This window comes from Hylobates moloch, unplaced genomic scaffold (genome assembly GCF_009828535.3).
Source record: "Hylobates moloch isolate HMO894 unplaced genomic scaffold, HMol_V3 SCAFFOLD_17, whole genome shotgun sequence".
NCBI lineage: Eukaryota > Metazoa > Chordata > Mammalia > Primates > Hylobatidae > Hylobates > Hylobates moloch.
The window spans coordinates 38,213,390-38,236,368 of NW_026652292.1; the positions used below are offsets into that span (position 1 = coordinate 38,213,390).

Below are 22,979 nucleotides of genomic sequence, written 5' to 3' on the forward strand. Positions count from 1 at the left end.
TAAAAAACTCACTAGTGGGATTTCAACACCGCCACATCTGGGTTCTCCTAGCCGTTTTTGCCGCCCTTTTATGAGATACACAGGTTAAGCAAATTTTAAATGTGCTTATATTTTTGCATAGTGCGTCCAGACTTCTCATTTTGGCAAAAGGTTCTTTATAATTGACCCGCTGACTGCCTCTCTAATCTGTTTTTGCTGATACTCAAGAAAATAAATGGTAACTTGGTGATTGAGGAAACACCACACACGAAAAACACCCCACACGTAGTATGGTAGTGCTGAAAAGGAAGCAGTGGTTATTAAGCCCAAGATAGTGGCAGAGAGCTATCGAACAAGCGGAGTCGCCTAGGATCAGGCATAGTGGAAATGATCCCGGAGAGAACATCTTGAATGAAGTCAGAAGTCAGCGGGCCAGAGGTTGTACAGGGGCTCTGCGGTTGGCGTGGCTGAGGTTGAGGCCACAAGTTACTGAGGAAGTTAATTGTTGACAGGAGCTTCGTACTCGGCTCACAACCACGCACAGTGGGTTTCCTCCCAGTACCCCCCCTTGCCCCTGGGCCTAACCCTGCCCTGGAGGCGGACTCGCGGGAGAGGCGGGAGGCGGAACGCCCGAGGGCGCCCTCGGCTAGCGCGGAGCTGCGCAGGAGGCTGACGCGCTGGCGTGGCTCTAAGACTCGTCACCCGCGCTCCGGGCAAGCCATGGCGGGAAGCGAGCAGCGCAGCGGAACTAGCTCGCCGCCTCCGCCCTTCAGCGACTGGGGCCGCCTGGAGGCGGCCATCCTCAGCAGCTGGAAGACCTTCTGGCAGTCAGTGAGCAAGGAGAGGGTGGCGCGTACGACCTCGCGGGAGGAGGTGGATGAGGCGGCCAGCACCCTGACGCGGCTGCCGGTGAGCGTCGGCCGCAGGCCGCAGAGGACAGTGGGGCCGGCCCGGGCCGGAGGGACCTCCCCTGGAGCCCCCGGGGGCCTGGGTAACTCCTGCGCCCCAGCCTGGGTCTGGCTCCGTCCATGCAGCCATTCCTGGCAGTGTAGTCACCGAGAAGCTACAGTTGACCAGAAGCGTCCTGGCATGGACCCTGGTGCTCCGCAGGGGGCCCGAACATCTCAGGGAAGCACCTTCACGGGGCTCCTGGGGACCCTCCCGATCGCCCTCAGGTTTTCCACCCCCAAAACAGGCACATGTGACTAGGACACCTTGAATGTCCGGTTACGGAAATGAGACCGTTCCCAACTTGCTGATTAGCTTGGGAAAGCATTCCAGCGTCCGTGTTCCCAGCGTCTTTGATTCCGGATCATTGTACCAAAACACCTGGAGGGCCAAGATTTTTACCCTCTCAAGAGGACATTGTGCCTGTGGCTGTTATTGTATATTTGAAGAAACAAAACTGCCCCTCAGTTGAAAATAAATGACTTAAGTTACAAGTGCCTGAAGTTACATCAAGGCCAAGAGAATGATACACATAATTTATTGTTAAACTTTGGGGTAGATAGGTAAATGAAGAGAACAAAAATTATTGAAAATTATTACAATTCTTTGTCTCATTTGGACTATTGACACCTCCCTCCAATGTGTATATCAACGTGAAAACTGCAGCTTTAGAATGCTTCCGAAGTTTCTCCTCCTTGCAGAGGTTTTTCATAACATTTTAATAGATTCTGTAGAGGAACTAAGATGACACATTTATGGCCGGGCGCGGTGTCTCACGCCTGTAATCCCAGCACTTTGGGAGACCGATGTGGGCGGATCACGAGGTCAGGAGATCAAGACCATCCTGGCTAACACGGTGAAACCCCGTTTCTACTAAAAATATAAAAAATTAGCCGGGCTTGGTGGCAGGCACCTGTAGTCCCAGCTACTTGGGAGGCTGAGGCAAGAGAATGGCGTGAACCTTGCAGTGAGCCGAGATCTTGCCACTACACTCCAGCCTGGGCGACAGAGTGAGACTGTGTCTCAAAAAAAAAAAAAAAAAAAAGACAAATGTACACTCTTTGATTTGGTCTGATGATAAAATCAGATAAAGGTTGAGATAGGTTTTCTTTTGAAGAACAAATTATTTCCTTAACTAATTTATGTAACTAACTGGTATATCCAAATATCTGAGGAAAAATTAAAGGAACTGGTGATTTTGCTGGAAAAATAGCAAGACAGTTGTTGCTTTCTCAGGAATGTTTCAGTGTTTCAGAAATTAAATGTTTAACAACTACGAAACTAAAATGTTCAGTTATAATTCTTTGCTGATGGCAGGAAAATAATAGATTTAATTGTTAATGGTAGATTTAATTATTAAAAATACTAGTCAGTTGACGTTTTGTTATTTATTTGTTGATTGTGTGATTTATCGCCCCAAAACTATTTTTTTCATTCCTTTTTCCTACCTGCTGCTTTCTTCTGTTTCAGATTGATGTACAGCTATATATTTTGTCCTTTCTTTCACCTCATGATCTGTGTCAGTTGGGAAGTACAAATCATTATTGGAATGAAACTGTAAGAGATCCAATTCTGTGGAGATACTTTCTGTTGAGGGATCTTCCTTCTTGGTCTTCTGTTGACTGGAAGTCTCTTCCAGATCTAGAAATCTTAAAAAAGCCTATATCTGAGGTCACTGATGGTGCATTTTTTGACTACATGGCAGTGTAAGTATCTAGTTTTATGAATTAAAAAGAAGATATTAAATTTTACTGTATTACTAGTCAATATCCAAGTTAGTCCTGACCCTGCTACTGATTTGTTGTGTGGATTTGGGGTCTAATTGTTCTCTTGTCAAAACTGGGAGTTAAATGACTTTCTTCATAGGACCTTTTCAGCTTTAATATTTTATTATTTCCCTGTGGTGCCTAACCAGTATTTGAATAATTATAAGTAGTATAGATGGCAAGAAGTAAAAGACTTCTTAAAATTCTCATGATCTTTAGAACAAATGTCATTTTGTTAAATAGGTAAATACTTTTCCATATCCAGAAAATGGATGATCAGAGACCCCTGTTGTTTGGCAGGGAAGAAGAAAACCATTCTAAAGGCTCTAAGAAATAAGATTATGTTAGCACTCAAAAGCACTGACATTTTTTAATATCGTGTAGGTGAGATAATGTTACTGAGCAACTGCAGTGTACGGGATTCTACGAGGGATGCTTTATGTATGTTTTACTCATTTAATCCTCATGCAACAAGAAGGTGTTATCTTTGTATCTCAGATGTGGAATTAAGGTTCATGGAGGTTATGTGATTTGCCTAAAGTCATATAGCTTGTAGGGGACTATTCAGACTGGAACCCCGTTATGCTACCTCAAAGATATATAATGACATTGGATCTGGATGTAGCCTGTTTTTCTGAGAAACTCAAATTTAATGCATTATTTTAAAAATTTGAAAATATTTATTCTTTAAAAATTGTTGTGCTTGACTCAGTGGCAAAATACAGGATTTTTTTTTCAAATTTTGAGTTATTCAGAGCCTTTCCTTATTCTAATACAGACGCCATTATGTCAAGTGTTGTGAGACTATTTGATTCAAAGGTGTGTTGTCTGTTATAGATAATCTCAGCAAGTGCCGCTGTATCTCACTTGCTTGGCAATACCTGTACAATAGCTAACCATTGCATCAAGTGTATATGAGGCTGTGGAATTAGATTTTGCCCAGGGAATAGTAATAATAGTAACTACCATTTATGGTCATATAAATTACTTATCATTTTTACAACCTTGAGTTATTTCTTTCTTTCTTTTTTTTTTTTTTTTTTTTTGAGATGGAGTCTTACCTGTCGCCCAGGCTGGAGTGCAGTGGAGCGATCTGGGCTCACTGCAAGCTCCGCCTCTTGGGTTCATGCCATTCTCCTGCCTTAGCCTCCCAAGTAGCTGGGACTACAGGCCCCCGCCACCATGCCCGGCTAATTTTTTTTGTATTTTTAGTAGAGACAGGGTTTCACCGTGTTAGCCAGGATGGTCTGGATCTCCTGACCTCGTGATCCGCCCACCTTGGCCTCCCAAAGTGCTGGGATTACAGGCGTGAGCCACTGCGCCCGGCCAACCCTGAGTTATTTCTGTTGCTCAAATAATACAGATGAAGAAACTGAAATTCAGACTGTAAGTGGCTGATATAACTAAAAGTGGTGAGGCTTGGTCAGGTCTATCTAGCTTCAAAGTTGTTTTTTGTTTGTTTTTTCCCCTTCATGAGTTACAAGGTTTCTAATAAAAGGATTTTGTTAGTTTAGTGATTTTGTTAACCAGCTTGACTTATTTGAAGGACTTTAGGTTTTATTTTGATTTGGGTAACTTTTAATTTTTGATAAAATGCATAATTGGTACTTTAGAGATTTATAGCTATTTCAAGAAATGGAATTGTTTTATATCATTCTTAGTTTGCTAGGTTTGCTGCAAGGATCATTTGAGCCTCCCTCATTTAACTCTTACGAAACTGTTATATTTGAGGCTATTATTAGAAGTACCCAAGACATTTGAAATTTGGTTATATTGGTAGTGTTAGCAACTTTTTTGGTTTGTTTGTTTGTTTTTTACCTCTAGGGATATTCTGCTAACTATCTGTGTGTAGCTTATCTTTAGTGCTGAGTTTCTCAATCTTGGCACTATTGACATTTTGAGCCAAATAATTCCTTGTTCTGGGGCCTGCCCTATGCATTGTAGGATTAATGTTTGGCAGCATCCTTGGCCTCTGCTCACTCCTTCTCCCCTCCCCAGTTGTGACAATAAACATGTTGTTCAGACATTGCCAAATGTTCCAGGGGGGCAGGGATAAACCTCCTCAGGTTGAGAACCTTTATGTAGTAAAATTTCACCATTCAAATGTTCCATGAGAGAATCTAAATTAAAGATTAGAAAGTAAGTAACCACTTCATGGGGGAAGAGTTCCTTAGCTTCTGGCCCACTCCCACCCCCATGGCACCTTGTGCTTTTCCCTGTCAGAGCACTCCACATACATATTATAAAGGTGTCTCTACCATTGTCTTCCTGGAGGATTGGAACTATATAATCATTGTATCCCTTGTGTCTAGCAAGTACTCAATAAATTATATATTTTCGAATGAAGAACTGGCTAAGTGTTTTCTGTGTTAATGTTCTAATTGTGACAATTTTATACAGCTATAGAATGTGCTGTCCATATACAAGAAGAACTTCAAAATCCAGCCGTCCTATGTATGGAGCTGTCACTTCTTTTTTACACTCGCTGATCATTCAGAATGAACCACGATTTGCTATGTTTGGACCAGGTCTGGAAGAATTGAATACCTCTTTGGTGTTGAGCTTGATGTCTTCAGAGGAACTTTGCCCAACAGCTGGTTTGCCTCAGAGGCAGATTGATGGTAATTTTCATGTTAATCTACAGTTAATTCAAACACTTTGAGCTTGACATTCTTGTTAAAAAGAAAGAAATTCATTTTAAATTAATTATTTGCTATAATGAAAAACAGTACTTTGGTTGTTGGGAGCCCCACCAGGTTCCACTGAACTGACAGAATTAATTTACTTACTATAAGAAAGCTTCTCTTAATTCCTCAAATTTGTACAATCCAGCCTTTAAGATTATGTGAAAATAAATTATTTGTAGTCAAGATGTTGCATTTGTACAGTGGGATATCATATTTATCATGTTTGAAAAAGCAGAAAAAATTGAGCATCTGTATGGAGAGTATTTTGATATGTATTGGAATTCAAAAGAGTTAAATCATCACCTTCCCCTCTTTCTATTAAAAAAAAATGCATAAGTATTTGGCAAGGCAGGATAAATAGTAAATATAAGTAATAATAAAATTTAGCCTTTGCTTTACTTATTTATTGAGAGCCAGCCCCTATTAGTGAGATGATAGGGATGCAGAGATTTAGAACAATGTCTCTGTCTGCCTTCAAGATAGGTGTGGATGAGGACATAGAGAAGTGTAAAGATAATTAGAATATGAGGTATTTAGTTCCTGGGTAGAAAGGTAAGGGTCAAAGAAGGCTCCATATTGATGATGTCTCATATGAGTCACTAGGGTGAGTAGGTGTAGGCTGTCACAAAAAGACAATAAAGGTGTTCCAGGCAGCGAGAACTACATTTCTTTTTTCTTTTTCTTTCTTTCTTTTTTTTTTTTTTTTTTTTTTGAGATGGAGTCTCGCTCAGTCGCCCAGGCTGGAGTGCAGTGGCGCCATCTCGGCTCACTGCCAGCTCCGCCTCCCGGGTTCACGCCATTCTCCCAAATAGCTGGGACTACAGGCGCCCGCCACTACGCCTGGCTAATTTTTTTGGTATCTTTAGTAGAGACGGGGTTTCACCGTGTTAGCCAGGATGGTCTCGATCTCCTGACCTAGTGATCCGCCCGTCTCAGCCTCCCAAAGTGCTGGGATTACAGGCGTGAGCCACCGCGCCCGGCGGAGAACTACATTTCTAAAAGCACAAAGCTCTGGATGTGGAGGACACATGTGAAGTATCACTGTGTATCTAGAAAGAGTGGAGCTATGTGAAAAGACACATATGTACCATGCTTAAGCATTTGGGAGCTGCTGGAGGATTTTAGGTAGAGGATTGAGATGATCAAAATTGCATGTTAGAAAGATTACTCAGGCTCTTGAGTGAAGAATTGATTAGAAGGGGCTAAAGATATGGAGACCCATTAAGAAGCCACTGTAATATTATGATTAAAATATGAAAAGGATCTGAACTCTAAGTCACTGTTAGTGAAGATGAGAGAAGAGAATGAATAGTAAGGATATAAAATTGACAGAATAAATGTATTAGCAGTAATAAGGATGGCTCCAGGTTTCTGACTTGAGTTTTATGTTGGATGATAGAGGATTCACTAGGTTAAGAAATCACTGGAGAAGTAAGAAAAATTTGGAAGGGGGCAGGTAACAGTAAGATCTGTATAGGGAGAATGGCAGCTATTCTTTGGAATATGTTGACTTTGATAACTCCATGGAAGATCCAAGTGGAGATACCTACTGTAAGCAAATCTGCTAGAATGGAAGCTCCATGAAGGTAAAATCTTGTTCACTTTATTTTTAGCTGTATCTGTGGTGCCAGGCACATAACAGGCACTCTCTGTATATGGTGAATGAGTGAATGACTTTATGGATTACTGTATGCATCCAGCTCTCAAGAGCAAGATCTGGGCTAGAAAATCGAGATTTGGGAGTCATATGGAGTCCACATGGACTTGGAAGTTTTTGAGGATGGAGGGGAAGATTGGAGACAGGTGCCAAAATGTTCAGTTTATGTTTGGGGGAAGTGACTATTAAATGGAGATTCATAAATAATAATGACAAAGAAGGAAAGAGTGCTACAGCTGAATGATGTGTTTCTAAAGTAGAAGGATTTTTTTCAGAGGGTTGGTGAGTAATGGTTTAGATATGGCATTGGGAGTCAAGAGAACATGAATCCCACCTCTTTACCTTGAGTTTTGAGAAAATAAGCATCTTTGCTACTTGAGAGTTCACTGCAGGAGAAGCCTCACCTAGGGGTAGGCCAATTTCAAGTACAGCTATTAGGTCGAAGGAACACCTCAAGAAGAGGTTGAGGAAATGGGGAAGTTTGATGGTTATAAAATGTCAATTCCATTTTCCAGAGAGCAGCTGAAGTGATTGTTTTAAAAGTTCAATTTATGCCTCACACTCGCAAGATGAGAGAATATGGGGTTACATAATTGGCAAAGAAGAGCAGAACAGTATGGCTACTATATTGGATTGAAGTTAGATGTGTTGAGAGGATAATCTATGGGAGTGCAGCTGATGAAAACAAAGATCAGAAACATGTTAAAGTTTGATTCTGTGGTCTCTGTGGAACATGCACCAGACCTGGTGGCTGGAGGACTAGGATCACGTGGCCTGGCATGGTTGCAGTCCTAGTACTTAAGAGCCCCGTATGTGTGTTGCCTAGAATGATAACATGAGATGGTATGGCATAGCTTATTTAAACAAATAAATTAGTTATAATGCAGGAATTAAGAGTATGAAAGGCTGGAGTTGTCTCTAATGAGGTTAGTAGGGGCCAGATATTATGGTTTTATTTCTTCATCTGAAGGGCAATGGCTTTGTAGAGAAGACACTTAATTAGATACCATTATTAAAAAATTATTCCAACTGATGTCAGAGGAAAGGATAATAGGAGGCAAGAAGATATAGGAGACTGGTTAGAAGTGATTGCAGAGGCCCGGGTGAGTGATGATGACAATGTGAACTAAAGTGTAGTCATGGGGATGCAGAGAACTGAACAGATCTAGAAGAACATTTATATAACAGGATGAAGTAGAGCCATGGAAGCCCAGAAGGGTCTTCTGAGGAGGCAAAAGGAGAACCAGCCACTTAGTGTTAACACAGCCCAAGGAGGGAAGAGGTTAAGAAAGAAGGACAAATAACAGTGACTAATGATTCAGATATAAAGCAGTAAGAAGCTAATATTTAGCACCTGTGGTTTACTAGTCACCCTACTAGGAGTTTTACATATATGATCTCATTTAATCTTCCCAGTAAACCTAAGAAGAATATATTAGTGCTGAATATATTAATTCAGCTTCTTTCTGGTGTCAAACTGAGGGATACAAATACATGGCTGTTAGTGAGAAATTCAGAATTATAATCCAACTCTGTCGAATTCTAAATTTCAGTATCTTCAGTATTTTCTCAATTTACTAATGTTCTGTTGGCAACTCCTCATTAATTCATTATTATTTTTTAAGACAAGTTCTCTGTTACCCAGGCTGGAGTACAGTGGCATGATCATGGCTCACTGCAGCCTTGAACTCCCTGGCTCAAGTGACCCTCCTACCTCAGCCTCCCAAGTACCTGGCAAACAGGCATGGGCTGCCATGCCTGGCTAATTGTTTTGTATTTTTTTAGAGATGAGGTTCTCACTATGTTGTCTAGGTTGGTCTTGAACTCTTAGCCTCAAGTGATTCTTCCACCTCAGCCTCCCAAATTGTTGGGATTGCAGATGTGAGCCACTGTGCCTGGCCCCCCATCAATTTAAAAACAGCTTTTCAGAGGGGGAGAAAGACACTTAATTGAATGTATACATGGATTATTAGACTAATGAGAAACATAAAAATATGAAAATGAGTCTTAGTCTTGAGGAAAAATAGTAGTAGCTGTGATTATGCAGCTGCTACTGATAAGATGATAAAGTTGTTGATGATAGTGATGATGATATAAGGATTGTTATAAGCCTTGCAGTTTTTTTCTTTCTCTCTATTTTTATTGCCATGTGAATGAAAGTTACATACGGTATCTTTTCTTCAATGTGTACATTTTATTTTATTTCAAATCTATGTATAAGTTGTTATAGAATTTTTTTCTTTGCTCTTTTTGCTTTCACTGGGTAATTTTCAGTGTGATCTTTTGCTATTTTTATTAATGATTAGTTTTGGTAACTGTGATTTTCTTTCTTAGGTATTGGATCAGGAGTCAATTTTCAGTTGAACAACCAACATAAATTCAACATTCTAATCTTATATTCAACTACCAGGTAAGGCTACATACTTGGTGGCTTAACTGAAACATCAGAACTAAAACATTTCAGGTGAGTGGAGTCTGTTTAGTGTCTTTTTATATTCTATCTTTACAATTTTTTTTCTAGAAAGGAAAGAGATAGAGCAAGGGAAGAGCATACAAGTGCAGTTAACAAGATGTTCAGTCGACAGAATGAAGGTGATGATCAACAAGGAAGCCGGTACAGTGTGATTCCACAGATTCAAAAAGTGTGTGAAGTTGTAGATGGGTTCATCTATGTTGCAAATGCTGAAGCTCATAAAAGTAAGTACTCATATGTACATTTTTAAGCACATTGTTCTTTTCAAAGCAAATGGAAAATACCTTTTTAGTCTTTACTGTGGCTTCTTAAGAATATGATGGCTTATTTTATCAATGTGATTTTCTGTCCCTTACTATTAATAGTGTGTTCTCACACTTTGGTGTGTATTAGGATCACCTGGGGAGCTTGTTAAACATGATAACAAGCTGATTCCTACCGTGGTGGATTTTATTCCTAGATTTGGGTTGTGTGAATCAGATTTGGGCATCTGTTTTTTCCAAGCACCCAGGGAATTCTGATGCATTCCAAAGTTTGGTACTAGAGCTATACAATATTTTTTTGCTGTATGCTTCTGCATTGTTTTGATACTGACATTTTGTCTGCTTCTGGCTTTATTCAAATAATCTATGCAAATAACTATGAAAAATTTTACCTTTGTTTTATCCAAATAGTAGAGAGATGTGATGGTAGGATGTTAAGTAGATCAGTTGAGAACACTGTTCATATATTCTGAATAATTACCATTCAGAATGCTATTTTTGTGTGAAATCAAAATATCATTGGGCCATGAGCTAGTATTATAATATGTTTCCCAAATCCTTTGTGAACAAGATAGAATATAAATACATAATATACTGTATATATGTTATAGTTCTCTAATACACTGGTTTGAATTTCTATTGAATTTATTTTCCCTGTGGTCTGTTAGGCATCTGTTACTGTTTAGGCAGTAAAAGCAGTTGCAATTACTTTCTGTTATTACAGAGCTATCTATAAAAAGAAAACTTAGAAGCAAAATAAAAGATAAATTCACTTAACAAATAGTTTTTTAGTTCCTACAAGCATGTTTCAGTTACAATTGGGAACTAAAACAGATATAGCCCCTACTTTTATCTAGTTTTCCAATCTGCTCCTATAAAACAGGCACACACAAAATAAATTTAAAAAAATTACAAGACACAAAGAGACTATACTCACTTATCAACTTTTTCCCACTGGCCTCTACTAGGTACTCATGTAAAAGGTTAGTGGTAGAGCAGGAGACCTATGAGTGCCCTCCTTGGTGGTACAGGCATGCATGTGATGACCAGCTGGTGCTTGGAGACAGGTATATCCTCCTGCTTTCTATATCCTTTTCTCAATGAAGCCAAAGCTGTTTTCCACAGACAAAAGTTGACTGCTGCTGTCTCAAGGGAGATAGAAACAAAAGCTGTCTTAGGGGAGGAGCAGGAATTCCACTTGTACCAAGGATCTTGCACTGATAGAAATTAAATGTTTGCTGACTCCGGAGGAGAGGCAGGAAATTTGCAGTGGAGACCTTTCTGCCAACACAGGGCAGAATTCTGCAGTCATGCTGGAACACTGAGAAAGCCTGCACCACTGAGGCCCTGGTACACAGGGCCTACCTAAGGCCTGAGGCTGGGATGAGAAAACTGAGAAATCTCCATGTCCCTACCAATTAAGGAGCAACAGCAGACTACCGCAGGGATGGGGGAAGGGTGTGGAGAGGCTCTCCTTGCCTCTTCCCCATAACCCCCATGACACAGTTAAAAAGATAGGCTGAAAGCTGAGAACAAGTAGAAACTCTGAGAAAGAAACTCTGGTACTCCAGTGCTCTTACTGAGAACAAGATAGGCAGCAGCATGCTGCTGGAAGAATTTAAAGTCTATGTGTTACAAAGTTAACTATAGCAATAAAAGCCAAATCCAGCTCAACTACAGACTAGTTTGATTCAGCCTACTGCATTAATACCCTAACCGAAGTATGATGCCTGTTTTTAGGAGTAAATCCTTTTTACCTTAGTCTCTACTGCTCTTCTACATAAAACACCTAACATTAAATCTAAAAATTATGAGACACTCACAAAATCAAAATGAAATGGTACATTGTCATGAGATAAGGCAGTCAGTTGAACTGGACCAGAGATGGTCTGCATGTTGTTATTCTCAGAAAGGGACATTAAAATAACTGATTAAGAGATCTAGGTCTGGTGCAATGGCTCTGGGAGGCCAAGGCGGGCAGATTGCTTGAGCCCAGGAGTTCGAGACCAGCCTGGGCAACATGGCGAAATTTCGCCTCTACCAAGAATACAAAAAATTAGCCAGGCATGGTGGCACGTGCCTGTAGTCCCAACTACTTGGGAGGCTGAGGCAGAAGAATTGCTTGAGCCTGGGAGGCAGAGGTTGCATGAGCTGAAATCACACCACTGCACTCCAGCCTGGGTGACAGGGAGAGACCCCGTCTCCCACCCACAAAAAAATGAGAGATTGAGAGAGACCTAGTGGAAAAGGTGGACAATATGTGTGAACAGATAGATTTTTCAGCAGAGAAAAGAAAGCTGTTTTGAAAAAGTAAAACAAGAATGCCAGATATGAAAATATGACAACAGATGAATAGTTCCTTCAGTGGGCATATTAGCAAAGGAAAGAATCATTGAAAGTGAAGATAAGTCACTCAGAATTATCCAAATTAGAACACAAAGAGAAAAAAACGTTAAGAGCAAGGAACAGAGTGAGAATTGGGGGAATCTATCCAGTGATCTAACTCAGGGGTCAGGAAACTTTCTTAAAGGGACACAGTAAATATTGTAGGCTTATGAACCATACAGTTTTTTTTTGCAATCACTTAGCTCTGCTATTACAGTACAAAAGCAGCAGAGACAATAAATACGTAAATGAATGGACAGACTGTTTTCCAATAAAAATTTATTTAGAAAAATTGACCCACAGAATGTAGTAGGCTGACCCCTGATCTAACTTATCTGTAATTGGAGTCCCAAAACATGAAGGGAGAGAGAAAAGGGGAAAAGGAATTTTTGAACAGATAATGGCCAGAATTATCTCAAAATTATGGAAAGACAACAAACCACAGATTGAAGATGCTCAGAGAATGCCAAGCATAAATACAAAGAAAAATACATCTAGGCACATCATAGTCAAACTGATAAAAATCAAAGATAAAGAGAACATCTTTAAGGCAGCCAGAAAAAATGAAAGCATACGTATATAGAAGGCCAAGATAATAGTGACGGCAAATTTCCTGTCAGAATTGCTGCAGGATAGAAACCAATAAAGAGAAATCTTTATAGTACTCCAAGGGGGAGAAAACATCCTGTATCTAGCAAAAATATTTTTTTGAAAATAAAGGCAATGTTAAGACTTTTTCAGACAAACAAATTTCAATGTCTTAGTTCATTTGTGTCACTATAACAGAATACCCCAGACCTGTATATCAGTGCATTTCTGTTTTTAGATTATGGAGACATCTGAATGGTACTGTGATTTTTTTCCCTCTGGCTTCACCTAAATTCCTATTCTCCCAAGACTACTTAGTCTAATTTTATTAGAGATCAATAAATGAATTTTTAAAGAACAGAAATTTATTTCTCACAGTTTTGGACACTAGGGAGTCCAAGATTAAGGCACCGGCATCTGGTGTCTGGTGAGTGCCTTTCTTGCTGATGTCTTACTTGGTAGAAGGCAGAAAGGGAAGCGGGAGATAAACATTGCATTCTCACATGACAGAAGAGGGAAAGACAGGGCTGCAACCATTTTTAATGGCAATATTAATCTACTCATAAGAGTAAAGCCCTTATGACCTAAACAACTCCCAAAGACACCCCTTCCCCCAACACTGTTGCATTGGGGTTTAAATGTCCAACACATGAATTTTGAGAAACACATTTGAACATAGCACTGAGAAAATTGATTGTTAACAGATCTTCACTATAAGCAATCTTAAAGGAAGCTCTTTAGGCGGAAGACTATGATAACAGATGGAAATTTGCATCTACCGAAAAAGATGAAGACTCCTGGGATGGAAACAATGGAGCTATCTATAAAAGGTTTTTTTCTAATTTTAATTAAAAAAAACTAATAGTGTATTATACGTGTATGACATTTTAAAGAAAAATATACGATAATAGAACACATCATGGAAGAGAGAACATTTAAGTATATTATATTGTAAGTTTCTTCTATATGTGAAATGGCATAATATTTAAAGGTAGACTTATAAATTAAAAATGTGTATTACATATACTTGAACAACTACTAAAAAATGTATAATGAAGTTGTAACTAAGCCAATAGTGGATATAAAATGGAACCATTAAAAAACTCGGTCCAAAAGAAGGAAGGCAAAGAGAGAAGGAAGAACAGATGGACAAGTCACAATCTAAGATGTATAGGATACATTTAAATGCACCTTGTTGATAAGTACATTAAATGTTTATTAATTTTCAATTTCTATTAACAAATTACCTCAAATTTAATAGTTTAAAACAACTATTTTTTTAGCTCACAGTTCTCTATGTCAGATGTCTGGGCATGGTAGTACTGAGTTCTCTGGATAGGGCCTCTTGGGCTGAAATTTGTGTATCATATGATTGCATCCTTTTCTGGAGGCTCTGGGAAAGAATTTGCTTCCGAGATCATTCAAGTTATTAGCTGAATTTAGTTCCTTATTGTTGTAGGACTGACCTTCCTGTTTTCTTGCTAGCTGTCAGCTGGGGGCTGCTATCAGCTTTTAGAGGTCACCTATATTCCTTCCCATGTGACTGCCTCCATCTTCCAATCCAGCAATGGAAAATGTCCCCTGCATTGAATCTTTCAACAAGAAGAGCTGCTTTTAAGGGCTCACCTGATTAGGTCAGGCTCAATGAAGATTACCTGTCTTTATTAAAGTCAACTGTGTCTAAAAGCCTAATCATGGGAGTGATGCCCCATCTTATTTGTAGGTTCTTCAGATACTAAAGGGTAAAGGGATTATGCAAGGGTTTGGAACATTGAGGTTATCTTAAAATTCTGCCTACCACAAAATGCAGATGGTCCAAACACTCCAATAGAAGGTTGAGATTGTTGGTATTCATAAAAAAAGCTAAACTCTACTATATGCCTACATTTTGAAAGTAAGCCCTTTGAATGAAAGGGCAGTGACATCTACAGAATTTGTGAAAGGAGCTACCTATATCAAGCATTTTTGCTTTTAGATTATGGAGACATCTGAAGAGTACTGTGATTTTTTTCCCTCAGTTTACGTTTGGATCCTGGTAAATTTTTGTTCCCTCGCTTTGTTAATTTTTTATTTTATTATTTTCAAAACTATTAAAAGTAATGCAAATTAAAGGTTTTGACTTACATTCCTTAGGACATGAATGGCAAGATGAATTTTCTCATATTATGGCAATGACAGATCCAGCCTTTGGGTCTTCAGGAAGACCATTGTTGGTTTTATCTTGTATTTCTCAAGGGGATGTAAAAAGAATGCCCTGTTTTTATTTGGCTCATGAGCTGCATCTGAATCTTCTAAATCACCCATGGCTGGTAAGATCATTTATACTCTAGTGACAAAAATTTTATTTTGCACTCTATTTGCTATTTGATTTTATTTTTTAAATTTATCTTCTTTAATGAAATGGTATTCTAAAGTCAATTTTAATAGCTTAATCTATGGAAGCTATTTGATTGGTGATAATAAATGTTAGCTAATCAATTGTTTCTTACTTGCCTCTTCTCTCATACAGTGAGATAACAATTGGGGATTTTTTTTTTTTTTTTTTTTTTTTTTTGTTGAGACAGGGTCTCACTTTGTCACTCAGGCTGGAGTGCAGTGGCACGATCACAGCTCGCTGCAACCTCAACCTCTCAGGCTCAGGTGATCCCTCCACCTCAGCCTCCCAGGTACCTGGGACTACAGGTGTGTGCCAGCACACCCAGATAATTTTTTGTATTTTTTGTAGAGATGGGATTTCACCATGTTGCCCAGGCTGATCTCTAACTCCTAGGCTCAAGCCATCTGCCTGCCTTGGCCTCCCAAAGTGCTGGGACTACAGGTGTGAGCCATCGTGCCCAGCCAGGTTGTTTTTTTTAGATGCCACTATTATGGTTTTTACAACATCAATGTATTATGCTTTATGGATCATCAAAGGTATATGTTCCATCTTATAGTTTATTGCTTTCTAAAATATATTTTATTTATTTTTTTGTGATAGGGTCTTGCTCTCACCCAGGCTGGAGTGCAGTGGTGCAATTTTGGCTCACTCCAACCTCTGCCTCCTGGGTTCAAGTGAGTCTCGTGCCTCAGCCTCCCAAGTAGCTGGGATTACAGGCATGTGCCACCACACCTGGCTAATTTTTGTATTTTTAGTAGAGACAGGGTTTCACCATGTTGGCCAGGCTGGTCCCGGATTCCTGGCTTCAAGTGATCCACCCGCCTCGGCTTCCCAAAGTGCTGGGATTACAGGCATGAGCCACCGTGCCCAGCCCTAAAATACATTTTAATTATGGCATTCTTTCTTCAAACAAAACCTGACATGATAACCCCTGAGTAAAACAGATAAAGAAAAATTAAAGTTGGAAACCTTTTGCGGAAAAAGTTAAGAGGATTTTCTTTGTTCCCCTTCCGTCTCTTCCCTGGAGCTCCAAACACTCTTTGGAATGAAGTTTGAAACTACTAATAAAGTTTCCCCTTCTGAATGGTGGCAATTTTAGCTTTACCATTAGGAGGAGTGGCAGTCTTCAAGACACATTTTTGCAACATGGTGTCACACATATGACTAACTGGGTCACTAAAAAATGTTTTAGTTTTCAAAGTGGATCCTTTGGAGGAATTTTTTCCCCTCATATATGGAAGCAAGTCATGGAAATGGTAGTTCTTTCCATTTCCAAAGCTGAATTCCAAGGCAAATAAGCTTTATATTGGTAATAGTTACAAGAGAGATGATTATATTTTTATCTAAGTGCTCTACAAAATAAAACTTGAGCAACTTATCCAAAGTCTATTGGGATTTTTAAAAGTTCTATTCTCTTTTTAGTGTCTAGAAAAATGTCCCTCCTACTCATAAGATTTTGGACTTAGTTTCTTACTAACAACATGCTCTCTTATGTATTCCAAGGTCCAGGATGCAGAGGCTGAAACTCTGACTGGTTTTTTGAATGGCATTGAGTGGATTCTTGAAGAAGTGGAATCTAAGCATGCAAGATGATTCTCTTTTCAGATCTTGGGAACTGAAACCATTTGAAATTTATTACTAAGGTCATGATGTGAATATTTGCTCAGTCAGCCCACCTTGTCCTGCCTTTTTGCAGATGGGCCTTAATTTGGACAGCTATAACTGCTGTGTTTTTTATATTATTTTTATTCTTTACCATAAATCAATTACAAGAAAAGAGTTTCAGTCCTAGTATTTAGCCCCAAAATGAACCTTTAAACATTTTTTTGGTAATTTTTATATTTTCTGTCTTTTTAAAAATATTAAATTCTGGAAAAAACAAGTTTGTGCCTCTCATTCCCTGAATTTCTATTCTTTTGGGTATAAAGATTGCCTTAGTGAGAAATAGCAAATTTGTTAAACTTTCCATTCAGTCTTTTCAAGGGTTCATAGGTGGTTATCAGAAAAGAAATTTTTATCTATTCTTAATAAATACACTGCTTAAAGACTGAAAAATGTACTGGAATTGCATTTAATATTATGGCCATACAATCCCTCTTTTATTATGAAATAGTAGAAAGCAAGCTTATATCATATTTAATACTGCTTTAGTGAAAAATAACTTTTCCTGATAGTTCTTACTATTTTCAGATAACTTCGCAAGCTCATAAGATACTAAAGCCAAATTCTATTCCATACTCAGAGTGAAAACTTCCCAGAGACTTGTATGCATCATATTACTTCCTTCCACAAATGGCTTATACTCGGCAGAAGAAACACCCTAATATCTCACTGGAACTCGGGAATTTTAAGATTATAGTAAAAGCTATAAATATCTATATATAGTTTGTATAAGTTCCATATTTAAATGTATTTCTGTTTTGGACAGAAAGTTTGTAACATATATTTTACATATAATTGTATTTAGTCTCTTTTAGGTCAATGCTATTACTGTTTTAACCTTGTTGTTGAGGAGGCAGAATTTTGCCTAATGGACTGTTGGGTTAGGAGACCTTTGAGAAAGACCTGTGAACATACGGTTTCACATTTGTCAGAATGTTTACTTAGATATTTGTAGTTTTACTATGCTAAGGCATTATTAATATTTCTAATAATTAATAATCCAAAGTTATGATAGAAGAGTGGTTTAATTTATTAAGTACCACATGGAAGCAGAACAATGCTTTTATATCAGCTATCTTTTTTTAAAATGGCATTTCAGTTCTATAATTAAGATATTATATCTGATGAATGGAGAAAATGAAATAGTGTATTATCAAATTCTATGTCACTCACCAGATTTAAACTAGTACCTTGTGCTCTTTTTTTCTTATAGCACACTCCAGTATTTATAATCTAGATTTTTGTTAAAGCAAGATACATTTATTTTTCTAGTTTTTAGTTTAATTTTCCACAGAGTCCCAATCAAATCTTTTTTCCTCATCTACACACTATGAAATTTGTCTCTATTATATTAACTCATTTTATATGGTCTTTCCCTAGTCCTAATTATCTTTGGATAGGACTTGCTGCATGTCTTGGGGTTCTCCCCACTCTATTTGCAGCATGAGATATAATTTATTGTATTTGATCCTTGATGATTTTGACAAGTACATGAGTCATTTGCATTTTAGGTGTTTTTCTCCATATAATTATGGGTAACAAAAGAGATTTTTAAAATTACTAATTATGAGGATACTGTAAAATTTACAAAATCTTCAAATATTGGAGCTAAGACTAAATGCTAGCCTTTATGACAGCTGTGTCAGGCAACGTGTATAATACTTTGTATACATAAACTTTAAATCTTAGAAAAACCTTATAAAGCCACTAGTATTATCCTCATTTTTTAGGTAAAGAAATTGAGACCCAGAGAAAAGAATTCTATTATAATTCAAGTCCATATCATGGTATAGGTAGCAAAGAAGACATTAGACATGGAGTCCGAAAATCCTCTCATCCAAGTTAAAAAGAGCTACAAGCTATTTTGATGTTTAATTAAAAAATCAATTTCCTGGACTCTACTATGGTTCACTAAATTCTCATCAGTGCTATATTAGCATTATCCAGGGATGAAGCAAACCAAAATTGTTACACATGCAACCTCTGGAGTTGAGAATGACCTAACGCAAATTTCCACTCTGCCAATTTTTATTGACGTGGCCACAAGTAAGTCCCTTAAATTCTGAATCTCAGTTTTCTCATGTACAAAATGAGAATAATAATACCTACCTTGGACATAAGTTTTGCTTTATCAAAAACTGCTGTAAGCATCTGCACAAGTACTTCTCTGTGGGAAGGCCTCAACTTTAGCACTAACATTCTAAGTGTTTTTATGGGTTTTTCAATGTCACTCTCTGAAATGATTATCCTGACATAAAACAACTATTTTATAGGTATGTTTAGATGGCCATATAAAAAGTGTCAGTGTTTAATCATATAAACTCTATCGCCACTATTGAAAATTACTTGAAAATTGTGCCTCTATATAGTTTGTGAACTGCATGTGTATATTAATAACTGTTAATGGACTGAATTTTGTTTCCCCAAATTCATATGTTGCAGTCCTAACTTCCAGTACACCTTACAATGTGACTGTATTTGGAGACAGGGCCTTCAAAGAGAGAATTAAGGTTAAATGAAGTCATATAGGTGGCCCTAATCCAATAGAAGAGGAAGAGACACAAGGGATGTTTATAGACAGGCAAAAGACCACATGAGGACATAGTGAGAAGGTGGCCATCTACAAGCCAAGGAAAAGCCTCAGGAGAAACCAAACCTGTTGACACTTTCATCTTAAACTTCTAGAGTCCAGAATTGTGAGAAAAATTTCTGTTGTTTAAGAGACTCAGTCTATGGTATTTTATCATGGCAGCCCTAGCACACTAAAATGGTAACCCAATGCTATTTTGCACTAAAATGGTAGCCGAATGCTATTTTGTAACCATCTCAGGCTGTCATTTTGTAGAAATCAAATGGAAGTTCTTATTTAACATATTGAAGCATTCAGTTCTACAACTGCAATTAAAATAAGCATATACTAAAATAATATTGGTTTTACTTATACCTAGAGAAAGTACAATTCTCCATATTGTCAAAATAATTTTACTAAATCATGACATGTGTAGTTCCTCTGTTGAGAAATGTTCAATGGTTCACTATTACCTCTAGGATAAGGCCTAAAATTTCTAGCCTGATAGCACTATAGAAGAGAGAAACTTTCTCAGCCCATTTGTTATTTTTAGTGACACAGGAAAACGTAGTGTTTGTGAAATTATGATTCTTTACCATCATGATGAACTACAATATCAAACATTACTCATAAATTATTCCTAAATAAGTCAGATAAAAGAATGAGACTACATAAATGTTAGAAGTCTTTTCTTTTTACCAAATATTCCATATTTAGCAGTCATAGGAAATGTGAAAATAATAAAGTTCAATTTTTAGTGCATGCCCACTATATATATGCCAGGTCTTATGCAGTTTCAGGATAACTGAAACAAATAACAGCAATTTAGAGCCATTAGCACAAATTGCTTCTTCAGCAATTTGCTCTTTTAGCTAAGGTTAATATTGTACTCATGCAGTATTTTGCAATGGTACATAAGTTGATAACTTAAAATGTAGTCCACAACCAAGTAGATACTTCACTTGACAGGAAACTAAAGAAGCAAGGGACTCAACTCCAATTAGCAAAGTTTCTATTTGAAACATTTAAAATGATAGCAGAAGTGATGAGAGTCTGGGGGAGATCTAAGCTTTCTAGGAAGGACTTCACAATTTGTGTCAAGAGCCTTAGAGCTATTAAATGTTCTAGCCTAATAATTTTGTTTCTAAGATCTTATCTTCAGGAAACTGTCATTAACATGCACAAAGCTACAGCTGAAAAGATAGTCAATGAAGCACAATTTCTAATTTATGGTAGCAACATTTTTTTTAAAAAAGTTTAGTAGACCAATCTGATTAAGAAGCTTTCAATACAACTATGTAAAGGAATACTATATGAGCTTTATGAAAGTGACTGTTTATTCTATTTTGTTCCTTGCTTAGTATATATCATTAAGAACAGTGGTTGGAACATAGTAGATGCTTGGGAAATATTTTTAGAATGAATAATGAATAAATGGCTAAATGTGGACATTAAAAATAATGCTTTTAAATACTTAAATACATAAAATATTCACAATCTATTTTTGTAGGAAGACCCCCTGAAACTATTGCTATGGAATAAAAGATGAAATGCTCCTGATTGTTGTAAATACAAAATTGCATGCAGGGTTGGGTAAAGACAATGCCAGGTTGGACTGCCAGAATGAGACAACAGCACGTGATGTGCTTCCCCCTGCAGAGAGTCTATGAATGGACGTGCAGTCAGGGAGGTTTCACATCACCAAGATTCCTATCCCAGAAAAGCCAATGTTCATAGCTCTGGGAATGGAATGCGACTCTTGTGGAGAGCCTATAAATGAACGCGTGGGGGACGCCTGTCCGTATGGATAAGATAGGGCTATAAACACCCTCATCTTGCCATGGCTCTTCTAGGCCTCTTAAGGTTAAGGCATACTCCCTTCTGAGAATTTCTGGTCTAACCGGTTGTCTAGCTTCACGTCCTGTTTCTATGGATTGTTTGTAACCAGCTTTTGCTGCAACTGTTACTGCTGATTAATATCTTGCTAATCATAGGTTATGGAAAGACTGTGTTTCTGTTTTAAGGCTCTGTTAGAAATCAGTGATGCACACACTATATTGTAAATTCTTATCTCTGTATACTGTACTTCTGCATACAGATGTTATGTTAAAGAATTACTTCATCCCTATGTGACCGTCTCACCTCATAATCAAATGACCCTAAATCCCTCACTAACCTACCCCTGCCCTCACTAAAATTAATAATAAATGCTGGCATATCTAGTGCATCGTTGGCACCGTGGGACCAAAAGGCGGTGACATTCCTGGACCCAGCTTTCACTATCTTGTGTGTGTCTGTTATTTCCCGACCTGCCGATCTGCCTGGGAACAAAGAGAAAGCCCCATTGCATTGCGGGCTGCTGGCCAGATCCCACAATATATTTTTAAGTAAAAAGCAGATTATAGAATTGTGTTTATAATGTGGCCACTGTCATGTCTATTCACCTGTTATTGTGTTCTCCAGATAAAAGGGCATAAATCACAGTTGAAAAATGCATTTGCCTGTTGAGAATCAACATATGAAAACTTTTGTAGCTGGTCGAATAATATGCGTCAGCAGAAATCCTTCGAATATGTCAATAGAAAAAGTAGGGCACTCTGCTTGCTGAAAAGCACTTGCCTTGAGTAATTTTCCATTGCAGAAACGATCTATCTCATGACTTTTCAAGACTCCTAGTCAATTAGAAGCAAGTAAGCAAGCTAAAATACTTTTACATGCCAAGTGATATCTAAAAATACTCCCCTTGGATCAACTACCATTATGACAAATAACTTCACATAGTTTTTAACTAGCATTATTTTACCAAAAAACAAAAACAAGAAGTCAAGCCTTCCCCCAAACATCCCACCAAGAATTTCTATCCATAGCATTAAAATTCAAAAATATTTGTTTTGATCAGAAGGTTCAATAGAAGACCCTGCACTGTCTCTTCTGCTTTCTTCATTTACTGTCAAACATTGAAATGCAATGGTACAAAAGCATATGGCTTCTTCAAGATTTCAAATATAGCCACAATGCACCCATAATTTCAATCCCTAAATACTCGGAATCAAAAGTTAATAGACATCATTGCTCACAAGTTTCCAAATAAAGGATCATTTATACTCTGATTTCATCAGGAGACCTTGGATTCACTGCCTAAGCTAATATTATTGTATTGAATAAATAGGTGGTACATAATATATTCCAACAGAACATAAAGAGCCCTAGAAAAAAATTGAAATCTTATTGTATAAGACAAGGGATATTTCCTCCTTAGAGACAATAACAAATGAGACTAGGGCAGATGAAAGTACCTGGAATATTTGAGGTACAAAGGAAATGAAAAAAGATCACGATGTATGTTTTTAACTACCTTCATCAATTAAGAGATAAAATCACCTACCTGTCAAAGATGAGGAGGCAGGATTGAGTTTAGGCTGACAGAGGAAGGATTAAAATGAGGCATAGAACAGCTGTTGTGAGAAATATACCAGTATCCAAAGGAGATAAATGGATTGTTAAGTAGGAATGAAGAACCATTTGAATTTGAATAGCAGGAAGCTATTCAAATATAGCTGTTAGCAGGTTAGCATGGTTTAGAAATTTCTCAACTAATACTCAGGAGTCCAGAAGTGGAGGCCAA

General features: G+C 37.9%; 1 protein-coding gene across 2 annotated transcripts; it reads left to right on the forward strand.

Annotated features, from left to right (window-relative positions):
- Nucleotides 1-432: 432 nt before the first annotated feature.
- On the forward strand, nt 433-21,651 carry FBXO4 (F-box protein 4). Of its 2 annotated transcripts, none has more exons than XM_032135686.2 (7): nt 433-888; nt 2,398-2,633; nt 5,094-5,314; nt 9,372-9,447; nt 9,559-9,734; nt 14,880-15,055; nt 17,366-21,651. In XM_032135686.2, exons 1-7 carry the CDS (start codon nt 700-702, stop codon nt 17,480-17,482), a joined length of 1,191 nt encoding a protein of 396 aa, XP_031991577.1. In that variant the 5' UTR covers nt 433-699; the 3' UTR covers nt 17,483-21,651. The 2 variants fall into 2 exon arrangements, with proteins under 2 accessions (XP_031991577.1, XP_031991578.1); XM_032135687.2 differs by lacking the exon at nt 17,366-21,651 and adding an exon at nt 16,627-17,005 and having other exon boundaries at nt 436-888.
- The last annotated feature ends 1,328 nt before the right edge of the window (nt 21,652-22,979 follow it).